Source organism: Theobroma umbraticum, unplaced genomic scaffold (genome assembly GCF_002168275.2).
Source record: "Theobroma umbraticum cultivar Fairchild unplaced genomic scaffold, ASM216827v3 scaffold_56.0, whole genome shotgun sequence".
NCBI classification, from domain to species: domain Eukaryota; kingdom Viridiplantae; phylum Streptophyta; class Magnoliopsida; order Malvales; family Malvaceae; genus Theobroma; species Theobroma umbraticum.
In genome coordinates this window covers 4838284-4851006 of record NW_018397256.1, presented here as the reverse complement: position 1 = coordinate 4851006, position 12723 = coordinate 4838284, and the positions used below count along the sequence as shown (strand labels likewise).

The window sequence follows — 12723 nt, the reverse complement described above, 5'->3', positions numbered from 1 at the left end:
TTTAATCGGAAATTATCAATTTTTTTGATTATTGCATGGAAGATGCAAAATGAAAAAAAGAATTGATCATATAAGACGTGTTTCTATAATGAAATTTAAACTTCTTATCATCTTTTGTTGTTTTTTTAGCAATTAACGAAGATTGTGTTCTTGTGTAAAGTTTAAACAAGTGCCTTTTTCATTTTGTCATATGTAAAAGTTTTCTGAATTGGGTAATCCATGGCCTCTTCGTCTATGTAGCACCAACTAGTTTTGCAATTTTTCACTAATTCTGACATGATTTGAGGTCAATTCATACCTTGTTTTAGACTTTTGCATAAATCGCTTGTATATATCAAAGTTCACCTTGTTTTTTAGATAATAGAGTGTTTAGTTGTTCATCACTGAATATAAAATAACTTTTTTTACATTTTGTAATGAATTATTTTTGTAGTTATATAAAATATTAATTGTCAATTTAGTATGCAGTGATAGCAAATATGGTATTATTGTAGTAAACTCCTACCTAACCTGATTCAAAGCTACTTTATAATCAAATGGCTTTATCTGCAGAAGAACAATTTGTTTTTTCATAATAAAATATGTTATCAAATTATTTAACTAATCAAATTATATGTCAATTAATAATTCTTGCAATGTAGCATGAGTCAGTAACTAGTTATATATTAATTCTAGTGTGCCTAAGAAGTTCAATTTGTTCTTGTTTAACTTTCCCACTATATCTTTTATGTCCACTCTAAGCTCAATTCCAACATGGATAAAAGACAATCATGTATTGCACCAAAATCTCTAGTAAAGCAACATTAATCACTTCATTTAAAAGAATTAGAAAGTGATGCACTTACCCATTGCCTCAAATTCAAACATCTCATTTCTTGCTTTTCTTTTGGTAATTGTTTCAAGAAGTAATATATCTTAGCTATACGTGTTTGCTTTTATCCAAACTCTTCCTTCTGAACCTAATTATTTTTTTTATCATGATTTCTATGTTAATATAGTAATTAATAAAGATTATCATCTACTAGTAATTACTTAGTATTTTTTTTATTCTTTTTTAGAAAAGAGGTTTGTTCCAACACCATTTATTAACTATCGTCAAATAGGTAGCCAATGGTGGAAAGCATACAGAAATGAGTTAATGGATGTTTATCTAGTGCAATGTGGTGCCTAAAGTCTTGGTTTAGTTTGCAACTTTATTTTCAACCAAGATTTTTGCAATGCCAAAATTTCCCACGTGTGCAATTATATCTTCACCTAACAAAACATCGTTAGTTTTTTAAGCACACTGCATGCAGTCCCTGATTGACCATGATGGAATTATTCGAAAGTCATTGCAACATCAACAAAGATGCTTGTTCTATGCCCTAGATACAAGTCATGATCATCACATATTGTTAGAGTCAATGTGTGCCCTACAAGCCAGTCGATATGTTTCCAGTAAAACATTGTTCCTGATTTAATGCATTGAAGTAATAAAGGTTTTTTTTATTTATAATTTTATATATTATCATATGTCTATTATTTAAAAGATAAAATCTTTGTAGTATATACACTTTACATATGAATTATAATATGTTATAATTATGAAATCCTCATTGTATTAAAGCATTACTTCTAAACAGGTTCTAGCTGATGCTTTATTAAGATAAGGCATTCATATAAGCTAAGAGACTAGCATATGTTATGTTCTTTATTTGTGCAACAAGCAATCAATTTCATTAATTGAAATATTAGGATACTTGAAAATAACATATTAATGCTTATTACAAGTAAAAGTGCATTGGTCATAACCCTCCATGAAGATTCCATTTGGTATCTCATTAAATTGTTTATGAAAATATTCTTATGTGCCAATCACACAAGTGATCATTAGACTTGAAATTATCAGTTTATTTTATGTGGAGGTTGTAATACTTTGGCATTACTTTAGGTAGCTCTAGCCAAGGATGTAAAGTAGAGTTTATATTGGTATGTCATAAACACATGAAGATAAATGAATTATAGATAAGGATACATCGCCCTATTGATTCTTGGTATGACTTAGCTCAATCAAATCTTTGACTAAAGTTAAATAAGATTTGAAAATGAGTTTTCAAAATTCATTAATGAGTTGAGAAGATTGTAAGATCTAAAGTTATAACGACAAATATAGAGTAAACACTTCACCATGCTTTATATCTTATTGAGGATATTGGATTATGAAAGATTAAATTACATTAATAGGCTAAGCTCTTTGACTTTTCTTAATATTTGGGTAGTAATGACACATTGCTAGATGTCAATTTTGACTTATAAATATTAAGTAATCAATTAGGAAATTGATGAAGAATACAAGTTGTTTCATTCATCTAATCCTTGCCAACTTATTGAGAACTTAATAGGTCACACACCTTAAAAATTTCAATGTTATGATAGTGTAGTTATATGCCATGTAAACCAATTGATTGGTTGTACATAAACACATGTTGTATTTAAACATTTATTATTTATAAAAAGGTATTTTTTATTTTCAAAAGATTTATAAATATCAATTAGTTGAAATAAAGTTCATAAAATGTTATATCCTTTGCAAAAGGTATTATAAAAGGTTATGATTATGAGAACTTTATTGTATCATGGCTTTATTCTTAAATAACTCATAGTCAAAGTTTTATTGAGAAAAATAGATATTGATAAAACATAACGCACAAGGTTATCACTTGTGAAATAAGTAATCAATCTCATGAATTGAAGTATGGAGATACTTGAACTAACACGTTGATGTTTTTTATCAGAACAAATTCACTGAATATGACCGAGCATGAGAATTCTATTTGATATATCACTAAAATGTCTATGGAATAAATTTTTATGTGATAATTATATAAATTATCTTTAGACTTCGAAATCATTTAGTTACCTTATGTGTAAAATAATATGCTTTGATATTGTTTAAAATGGTCCTAACCAAAGGTACTCAAAAAGATTTAATATTGGATATAACATGAAATGCATAAAGGTAAGTTAATGATCAATAATTGGTTCTCTTTAAGTGAATATAAGGAGAATATCTCATTGTGCCTTGATAAATAATAACTCTTGAAAGACTTAGCTTTAGACAATTAAAGACGTCGACAAAGGAGTTTGTCTGCACTCTTTTAAGTACTTTATTTATTAGAATCAAGTACTCTATCTTCTCTGAAGAAGTAATAAGATGAAATAATTATTTAAAAACTTTAATAATATATCACATCAATTCATGTCAAATAGATTGTTAATGTTATTATTTTTGTTGAGAAGGTAAAGATGTTTTTCAAATTTGACATAAAAATTAATATATTTTCATCGAAATCTCATAGGATTTTTCTATTTCACCTTTTTTTTTATTTTATGTTTGATTGAAAATAAGTTTAAATGATATGTATGAAAAATTTTAAAAAGAAGCATCCTTTGGTAACTAACCATGAAGATGGGAAAACAAAAGAATTTAGCAAAATTTACTTGAGGATAATTCCTTATTTCACAATGGATTAAACATTGCACTTGTACTTTGAAGTAATTTATAACCAATTACTAGGATAAATTATAAGAAAAGTCTTTATTTATTGTCTCTTCTCATGCAAGGCACTTTTTCACTTTTCAATTTCTCTCATTTTTTTTGAAGGGTTTTTAATTTTTTTTTCAATGCTTTTATATTCATTCCTTTCATTATATCTTTAATTACCATTCATATATTGGAGATGCACAATTTATAAATGAATCTTACACATATGATAGTGGTAATAAATGTATTAAAAATAATAGATAAAAGAATATAAGGAATACCAGAGCAATTGGTTCATTGATTGATGTACGATCTTCTTATTTAAAAAGCAAGTTCAAATCCTCATTCTCTCAAATCGAAAAAAAAAAAAATGTAAGGGAGCCAAATCTTTTTTTTTAAAAACTTGTTGGAATTAAATTTTATTAATGATACTTATCTATTTCACCAGTAGCAAGGAGAAAATTGAATGAAAGGTTTAAATCATATACACTAACTTCATTAAAGGATTTGCTTTACTTGTAATTCACAATTAATTCTTCTCTTTTTCTTTAATTTTGCATTTAATGATGCCAAAGAATCAAAAGGAATGTGAATTTTCCTTCGTGCTCCTTTACTTCCCTCTCCATTTTTTTTTAAAATTTAAGAGAATGGATTTAAGTACGGAGATTATATACTAACTAATTACCTCAATGCTTGAGTGCTACTTCCCTCTCTATTTTCTTTCCTTTGTTTTCAAGCATATTATACTAAAATGGCCTACCATGCTCGTGAAGGTTCCCAAAATGCCAACTTGGTAAACAATCTACGAAAAAGGAGTTGACATTTGAAAAGCTAATAATAATAGGTAAAACCTATACAAGTTCCAATATGTCTCCATATTAGTTTAATTTTTAACATATCATTAGCATAAATAAAATTGGATTAATTAAACATTTCACACTGAATTATAATGAAATTATTTATTTGGCACTAGAAGAAAATAAATTTGCAAATAAGCATTTTAACTTTCATTCCATCAAGTACATTACACACCTCGTTAATTTCATTAATCAAATAGATGACGTGACCAAAAAACAAGACTCGTTGACGCTAGCCAATCTGCCAATCCTACTATTTTTTTTTTAATCAAATTCATTTCAAGTGCAATCTATTCAACGAAATCATAATTAGAGTATTTAATTGAGTGAAGGAAAATGTTCTCCCTTTTATAGATAAAAGAATTTATGCGATAGTAACGTTTCATAATTGAATAGAAAAAAAAATCCTGAATCTTATATTTAAACTTGTAAGTAAAAACCTTCATCTATCTAATACACATTTTTTTGAGATTAGAAATATAAAACCGTGCCATGTGTACGTACTCATTAAGAATTGAATTTGGACATAATATTTTAGATTTGAGCCCAACTAAATCGGATTAATTTATTTTATCAATAAACAACAAAATTTTTTATTAAATTTTAATTTTAAAATTATAAAACAAACAAACAAACTGTTGTAGCAAGCTGCTTGAGTTTAAACTAAAAGAAATTCAACCCGATTTGCCATAAAATTATGCATTTATTTTTGTTTCCAAATAACACCCAGCTTGAAGGACTCAACTCAATGAACTTTAGGATAAGCAAGAAGAGGCGTATATATGCGATGGAAAGAGTCCCTTTTCATTCCAAATTCCTACCTTCTCTTTCTTACCCCCCCTATATTTCCTCCATTGAGAGATGATTTCCAGCTAAAGGAATTAAAAATGTGAAACTCATCCATTAATCCTAATTCAGGTCCTCCTGTCTGCGCTAGTTTTCACATGCAACTACAACACCAATTATTTACGCAAGTATCTTTACCAGTAATCCAGTAACTTTACACAGTCCCACTCACTTCCTTAACATTCAAAAACCCAATTCAAGAAAAGCATTCCCAAGTTGCAACCATGTACCTCATAATCTATGCCAATGCTTGTGCCATGATGGAACGATGCGATAGCTGCTGCTCATAAAGTTCAAGGAAAATTCGGTATTTGGCATCATGATACTTCTTCACCCTTGGGTCTTTTGATGGATGAATGACCTGCATGGTTTCAAGAAGTCAAAGACCAACTATTGGCATGAATCTAAGATGGCTTGCTCCTCTAGTTATGAGAACGAATACAACACCAGAAACAAAGGGGAAGGTTTCACTGGGGCATCTGCAACTCCTACTTGCTAAAGTTCAGTGTCAGCGACATCTATTGAACCACATAAAACAAGTGATATGACATGGGTTGTGTAATTAACTCTAGAGATGCTTATTGAATTAATTGCTGAGGATCCGATTTATATAATTTTAGCCAGTCAGATAAAATTACATCAACAAGCTAGGTACCAGCCCAATCATGGACCTAATTGAAAATTGATTCCTGCCATAGAAATGTCTTTTCCAATTAGTTGATACCAATCTATGAGAGACAGCTCCTAGGCCAACTAAGCAAACAAGACCACAATTGCATGCCAGATTTTATGCATTACCATCAGTTGACTTGTCTAGGCTGAACCATTTTATGCAAGGTTTAAAACCATAATAGAGCTCAATTTTTGGCTAGAGCTTCCACATGTTTGTGACACATGTTTTCATGATAAAAGCATGAGCTAATGGACAACTAAAACAAACAAGGAATACTTTGCATACCCGACCAGCCGCATTAAGTGCTTTCATGGCGTCACTGAGACAAGAATACTTCTTCGCAGCTACTGCACCAAGAATAGCAGCCCCTAAGAGCACTGACTCACTTTCACGTGGAAGCATTATAGGGCAACCTGTAAATATTTTAAGAGCAAATGGTAAAAAAAAAAAACAAAAAAACAAAAAGGAATAACAAATTATGAGCAAGAAAGCCACAGTTTTTAATCAACATGTTCCCAGCGATAATAAATGCCATTGCTAAATCCAACATCTTCTAGATGACCCATTTTTCTTGGTTTACGAGACAATTACAGAAATCAAGTTCAGAGTGTCTTCTACAACAAATGTGATGTAAGAATAATAATTTATATACTAAATTTGCTTAGTGTTTTCAACTTTCAGTTAAATTAGATTTCAATGAAGGTACAAAGTACTCAAGTTAATACCACAACCTGCCTCCATGACTGACTACAAACTTCTCTGTTCTTAAGTTCCAACAATAACAGGAAAGACAATCCAAGCAACTGTATAAACCTTATATTCTAAAAGGTCCAAGAAAGGAAGATAATTAATCTCGCTTACTGATGGGAATTTGAACATCTTATCCATGAAACTAATTAAGAGGAGAGAGGGGAAGACAGCACATTAATAACACATTAATAACAACACACCCATGTATCTACAACAACAAAGTAAGCCTTTTCCTACTATGTATGGCAGCTATATAATATTGAACCAGTAAACTCTATTCAAGACCATATCCTCAGTAACTTCAATCAAAGCGAGGCCCTGTCAGTTTTCATCCATTAAATCACACTTTCAAGGGAAGATCTATAGGCTACTCTTTACACACTAAGATGGAGCAAATTTACAGGTGTAAAAACTTAATAAGTATTACATTGTTCCTCATTTTGTTAGATTCAAGATTTTTCCTGCCCACTTGATCGTAATTTAGGATCGTACGAACTACATCTAGCCAAAGTCCATCATTCATGGGAGATTTAAATTCATAACCAATTCTCTTTTCATTAGAATAAGTGGAATACTCGACATGCTATTCAATAAATGACTTGCACAAGTAAAGGATATGAAATCCAAGCTAGGTCAAATGCCAAGCCCGCAAAACTCATCAAGGAGAAGAACAAGTTCTACAATTCCTAACAAAAATTTATCCACGCCAACAATGCCAAGTTAAATGATGCATTCTTGAATCATTCCTGAAGGAATTATTTGCACTCACCCTATCCACTCGTGCTCCTTTCTTTCTCTTTATAGTTGGATCCAAAACTTGACTGTACCAAAACCTCTATAAATTACAGTTCATTGTCTTACTAGGGGTGCGTTTGGCACCACAATACAGTATGGGTGAGGAGTCCCCCCAACCACACCATACTGTGGTGCCAAATGGCACTTAAGAAGTTTTCACATTTAAAAGTTTGTTTATGAGTAGAAAATTTGTCTTTTCCTCTCAAATTTAAAAATATGTACGACAAGATGGAATTCAGCATTCAAGGGCATAGAAAAAGAATCATTGGTCTAAAAAGTCATATACCCCACAGAAAAAAGGTTTTATATGCTATAAACATACTAATTTTATAGACAAATTGATATATGAAAGTTACTAGTCAATAAAGGTATCTGCATGCATGAACATGTGCACAGTACAGCACATGCATGTAAAAAGAAAGAAAACAAATGCACAAACCAATAATATCTGCGTGTTCTTGAATGAAGAGGGCATTTTTTGAGAGACCACCACATGCAAGTAATGTGTCAATCTGCACAAGAAGAAAGACATAATAAGAAAGGACTTCAAGGGTTGGCGAAATGAATTATAAAGAATCAATGCCTCAATGCCAAGCAACCCTCTTCTTTAGTCATAAACAGCAGCAGAAACATATTCAATTAACAAGAAATAATTAGATGGCTTTAAGTTTAAGCTCCTTGCAAGTTGACATGTATCTGGACATCAAGGTCAAGGGACTGCATTTGGGAACCAAGATCAATTGATATGGTCCAACCAAACGTTACCAGTCAATGAGGCACAAATTCCCAAAGATATTAAATATTTGTTTGCAAGAATGGGGTAATTCACACTTGCTTATTTAAAAAATAAATAAAAAACCAATTGAACCATTAAGTTTTCCCTAATCATCAGTAAGGTTCAACTTTGTTGTATATACGAGAAGGGAAAATGAAGGGGTGTGAGTGGGGAGCAGGGAGTGGAAAGGGGGCCAATTTGACAACTAGTAAGGCCATTTGCCAGCAGCCGTTCTAGATCATCATTTGACAACTAGACAGGAAACTTTACACTCTTTATCACATAGCCAAAGCAGGCATCATGGGCTGGACTGAAATGATTGCTTCCAGGTTGGTCCTAGGATAAGCTAATTCCAGTTTTATCCGTTAAGGCAGGTGGCCTATATTTTGTGGACCTTTTGAATGCTGCAAGAAATTATTAGGTGCTCTCAGTGCTAAGCTCAAATTAATCCTTGCTTAATTCTTCAGTATGCAATCACTTAATTCCAAGTCAACTACTACCAAGCTGTTTATCACAAACAGCCCTTGTTAATTTCATAATTATTTCAATCAATAAGAACATAGTATTGAACTGGTCACCAGTGAGGGGGGAAAAACTCATATAGATCAAAATTTTCAACATTGGAAGATGAATCTGAAATACCAAAGAGATAGAGAGAGAGCAGACCTCTATAGCCACTCTATCCTTTTTTGTCAAAAAATTAACAATGCAAATCTTGAGTTTTGGTTAAGGATGAGAGCAAATTCCTAATGCGCAGAGAAATAGCAGCACTGGATTCATACTAACCGGAATTCTGGAACCATTTGAGGCTGCGCATATTCATAATAATGAATGGTCCAAGTTCTGTCACCGGTATAGGATAACTATCTTTCATGGACTGTATTTTAAAACTAAAAACATATGTTCATCCCACAGAAGCATAACAAATTTAACATTGATTTCAGAAAACAATTTTAAAGGGAAAGTAATACACTCATTCTTATTAAAGACAAAGACAAGTGACACAATGATGGGGAAACTAGCAAAAGTTACCATCTGCATTTTGTCATTAGGAAAAAACTCATTCAGAAACCCAGAAAGGGGAGCAGATTACTTTATAGATATGGAACTTTAAAACTATTAAAGTTTAACAGCTGAACAAACATATCTGCTTAAAATAAGTGGATCACAAACGAGAGATATGCATTTCTTGCCTTATGACCATTGGCATTGCAATGCTCCACAATGTGACGTGTACCATATGCAATACCCTGCATTGTGGCAAGGTATAGTCGAGCCAACTGTTTCTCACTAGTGTCGAGAGTCAATCCACACACAACTCCTTTTGCTTTTGGATCTGCAATCGGAGACCTGTTTCATCACAATGGTAAATTCTAAAACTCATAAAGATAAGTAGGTAGTAAGAACTAGAAACTCATAACTAAAATCTTTAAAGGTTTACCTGTTTCCATGGAAGTCAGGAAGGACGTGTATATCTTCAGTCAAAGCAGCTATAAACGGATACTGCATCTCAGACATCATTGATTCTAACATATTGTTCAGCAGCAGAAACAGGGAAGTATCTGGGATATAGAACAGAGAATAGGAAGTCAAGCCAACGCCTAGAAGCAGAAAAAGGGGGAAAGTAGCCAATTACTTACTTTGAGAGGCAGCACGATTTGCAAGTCGAGGAGAAGAAACATGGTTTTCAATTATGTAATCCAATAATGCACCAGTAGCACTCTGCCCACCTTCTGTGAGCCAATACTCAGGTATCATTGCTATAAAGGGAAATGGAAACATAGAATTACCATTAATATTGAGGATCCGCCAAAATTAAAAAACTAAGTACGTAACCTTACATAATAAAAATACAAAGTCATTCACATTATACTGTTGGGAATTAATGTAAGTGACCAAGAAGAATGGTTAAGGAATGAGTTAGCTTTGAGAGAAGTCTCTAACCCAATCCACATTATGTATAGCCATGTGTGACTGTGTGTAAGTGCTAGTTACAAATGAGAAAATATATAGATGTGTAGTTGGCTAGAGTTTATCTGATGGTTTTAGTAAACCCAGTTTCATAGACCGCTAAATAACCAAGATTATGATTTTTCAGACTATACCTGACCAAAATGGTCCCCACACCCCAGGAATAAACAGCTTGTCCCGCGATACCGCCATGTGACAAGTAGAAGTGCCACACACCAGCACCATACGATGGCTTATAGCTTCATTATCATTCTCTGAAGAAGTACCATTTTCCAAAAAGTTAAAAAATTACTGTTAATAAAGCAATTGAAGAAAAGGTGAAATAGTTCTTCACTGATAAACCTTCAGCTTCACAATCTGTCTTGGGTAGACTTTCCATTACCCCCACACCACCAGCATGAGCATCAATCAGCGATGTCCCAACAGGTGTTCCAGCTAGCAGACCCAGTTCCTGAAAACATAAGTTACCAATTTTGAATGAATAAAAACTTAGCCAAGACCTAGGGTTCAACACTTAACAGAACCACCCTCCAAAGCCCACAAAAAAGGATTATGTTTGTATTCTTATATCTAAATAAGAACATTTGCTTTATTAATAGACCTCAAGAGCGCCACTTGAAATCAATGTCAAATCTTCAGTACAAAATTTCTTGCCTTCGCAGCTGTAGGAGTAAGCCCAGAACCCAAACCATGGCCAGGAAAAGCTACACTTCGTCCTGTCATTATAAAAAACGGGTGGTAATAAAATGAAACTAAAAGAAAAAGTTCAAAACATAGTCAACAAGTTCCTTTCACTCATCATTTCAATGTTTTTTGGTACATTCATGATACAATATCTGCATAATCAAAGTTGAAGAATGTAAAACTGGCAAAAAAGCACTAACAAATTCATTGCGCTTCTACGTTGGATGCCACTGTCAAATGCTCTTCTGTATTTGAAATTTGGATGGACAACAAAGTAACATAACAGGTCAGTACATATGTATATTCGTTCTCTAAGTTTTATTTGTGAAGGAACCAAGGAAGGGAAAAAAGATCATAGGCCCATTAGTCTGGTTTTTTCAACTAATATTCTCCACTGAACTACAGAAATAGATCAATTCTCAAGAAACAATGAAGTCCACAAATTAGCTATCCATTTAATGCTAACTATACACTTTTGTGATTAAATTTTGCATCAGCCACCATATGGTGAGAAAATTTTGTGGAAAGTAGAATCACATAAAGATAAGTCGTGACAAACTCATTGCTCTTCTACATTGGATGCCACTGTCAAGTGCTCTTCTGTATTTGAAATTTAAATGGACAACAAAGTAACATAACAGTTGAATAAATATGTATACCCATTTTTTAAGTTTTATTTGTAAAGGTATGAAAGAAGGAAAAAAAGATCATAGGCCCATTAGCCTGGATTTTTCAACTCATATTCTCCACTGAACTACACAAACAGATCAATTATCAAGAAACAATGAAGGCCATCAATTGGCTATCCATTTAATCCCAACTGGACACCTGTGATGAAATTTTGCATTGGCTACCGTATAGTAAGAAAATTTTTTGACAAGTAGAATCACAAGAAGATAAGTCATAGCAAGTCATCACTTTCTACACATCTGTCAATACTTCTCACCGTACCCAACCAGAGGGTGCTAATTTCAGCATTAAATTTCAGAAAAAACATCAAAAATCTAAAATGTCATAATGGTGGAAGACATATCAAGCAACAGTCAGAATTTAATGCTGAATTATCCAACCACCCTGACAACCACATCCCAAAGGAAAATAAAAATTTGAAAGGAAAAAAGAATGGAAAAAAACAAAAGCATTATGCTATTAGATGGAATATTCTTACTTATGCAAACAACTAGGAAATTGAAACACTCACAATAAGAGACTTTTCCAATTTATTAGCAAGAGAAAAGCCCTCTCATGCATTTATAAAACTGTCCATAGTTGTATTAATAGACTGTTACAAACGACAAGTCAATCCTGCCAACACCTTCTATTCAACTCTTTTTGTTGTTTTCCTTTTATTATCAATCAATATGTTAGAAGAAATGAGTACGTATTACTTATAGCCAAGTGATGAAACACATGTAATCAAGCAATTATTGTGTAAGGACAAAGCATTTTGAATAGCAATAAGCCTAAACCAGCAGTCAGCTTTCAGTCTTTTACCTTTTTGCCCTAGTAATGGATGACTTACCAGATATATTCAGGATATTATATATTATTTAAAGCTTTTTTGCTGAATGATAGGGTGTGGTTGATAAAAAAAAGAATGCTTACTGCCAAACTTGAGTTATGGAAAGAGACTTTGGAATCTTAAGCGTTTCCAATTCAGTTTCTCTAAAATAAAATATTTGAAATGTAAATTCAAACAGAATGGAGCATGAGAAGGTGAAGACACTGCAAAATGAAATCTTTAAGTATCTTGGTTCCATTACAGAAACCATTGGAGATATTGATGGAGATCTCACCCATAAGCTGAAGGAAATCACAAGATAGAGAAAAGACCACTAATGATTTACAG

The 12723-nt window shown here is 32.4% G+C and overlaps 2 protein-coding genes across 4 annotated transcripts in view; one reads left to right on the top strand and one right to left on the bottom strand.

Annotated features, from left to right (window-relative positions):
- Positions 1 to 5253: 5253 nt before the first annotated feature.
- On the bottom strand, positions 5254 to 12717 carry LOC110410990 (FGGY family of carbohydrate kinase). Of its 3 annotated transcripts, none has more exons than XM_021420969.2 (10): positions 11075 to 12717; positions 10792 to 10906; positions 10533 to 10641; positions 10325 to 10444; positions 9860 to 9979; positions 9661 to 9781; positions 9413 to 9569; positions 7884 to 7956; positions 6185 to 6312; positions 5254 to 5587 (listed from the first exon to the last, which is right to left on the bottom strand). In XM_021420969.2, the coding sequence occupies exons 1-10, from the start codon at positions 11080 to 11082 to the stop codon at positions 5465 to 5467; spliced, it is 1074 nt and encodes a 357-aa protein (XP_021276644.1). In that variant the 5' UTR covers positions 11083 to 12717; the 3' UTR covers positions 5254 to 5464. The 3 variants fall into 3 exon arrangements, with proteins under 3 accessions (XP_021276644.1, XP_089638895.1, XP_021276646.1); XM_089782769.1 differs by having other exon boundaries at positions 10845 to 10906; XM_021420971.2 differs by having other exon boundaries at positions 10845 to 12717.
- Positions 12576 to 12723, top strand: part of LOC110410285 (uncharacterized) — a 3464-nt gene continuing 3316 nt past the window's right edge. The window contains exon 1 of the mRNA XM_021419915.2: positions 12576 to 12627. Coding sequence (XP_021275590.2) covers positions 12576 to 12627 — 52 coding nt within the window. The remainder of the gene's footprint in view (positions 12628 to 12723) is intronic.

Excerpts from the sequence above, each read along its gene's own strand:
- LOC110410990 (XM_021420969.2), bottom strand. Across the intron at positions 10,445-10,532 it reads GACAGATTGTGAAGCTGAAG|AGAATGATAATGAAGCTATA; the intron begins GTTTATCAGTGA and ends GTACTTCTTCAG. Across the intron at positions 9,570-9,660 it reads CCTGACTTCCATGGAAACAG|GTCTCCGATTGCAGATCCAA; the intron begins GTAAACCTTTAA and ends GTGATGAAACAG.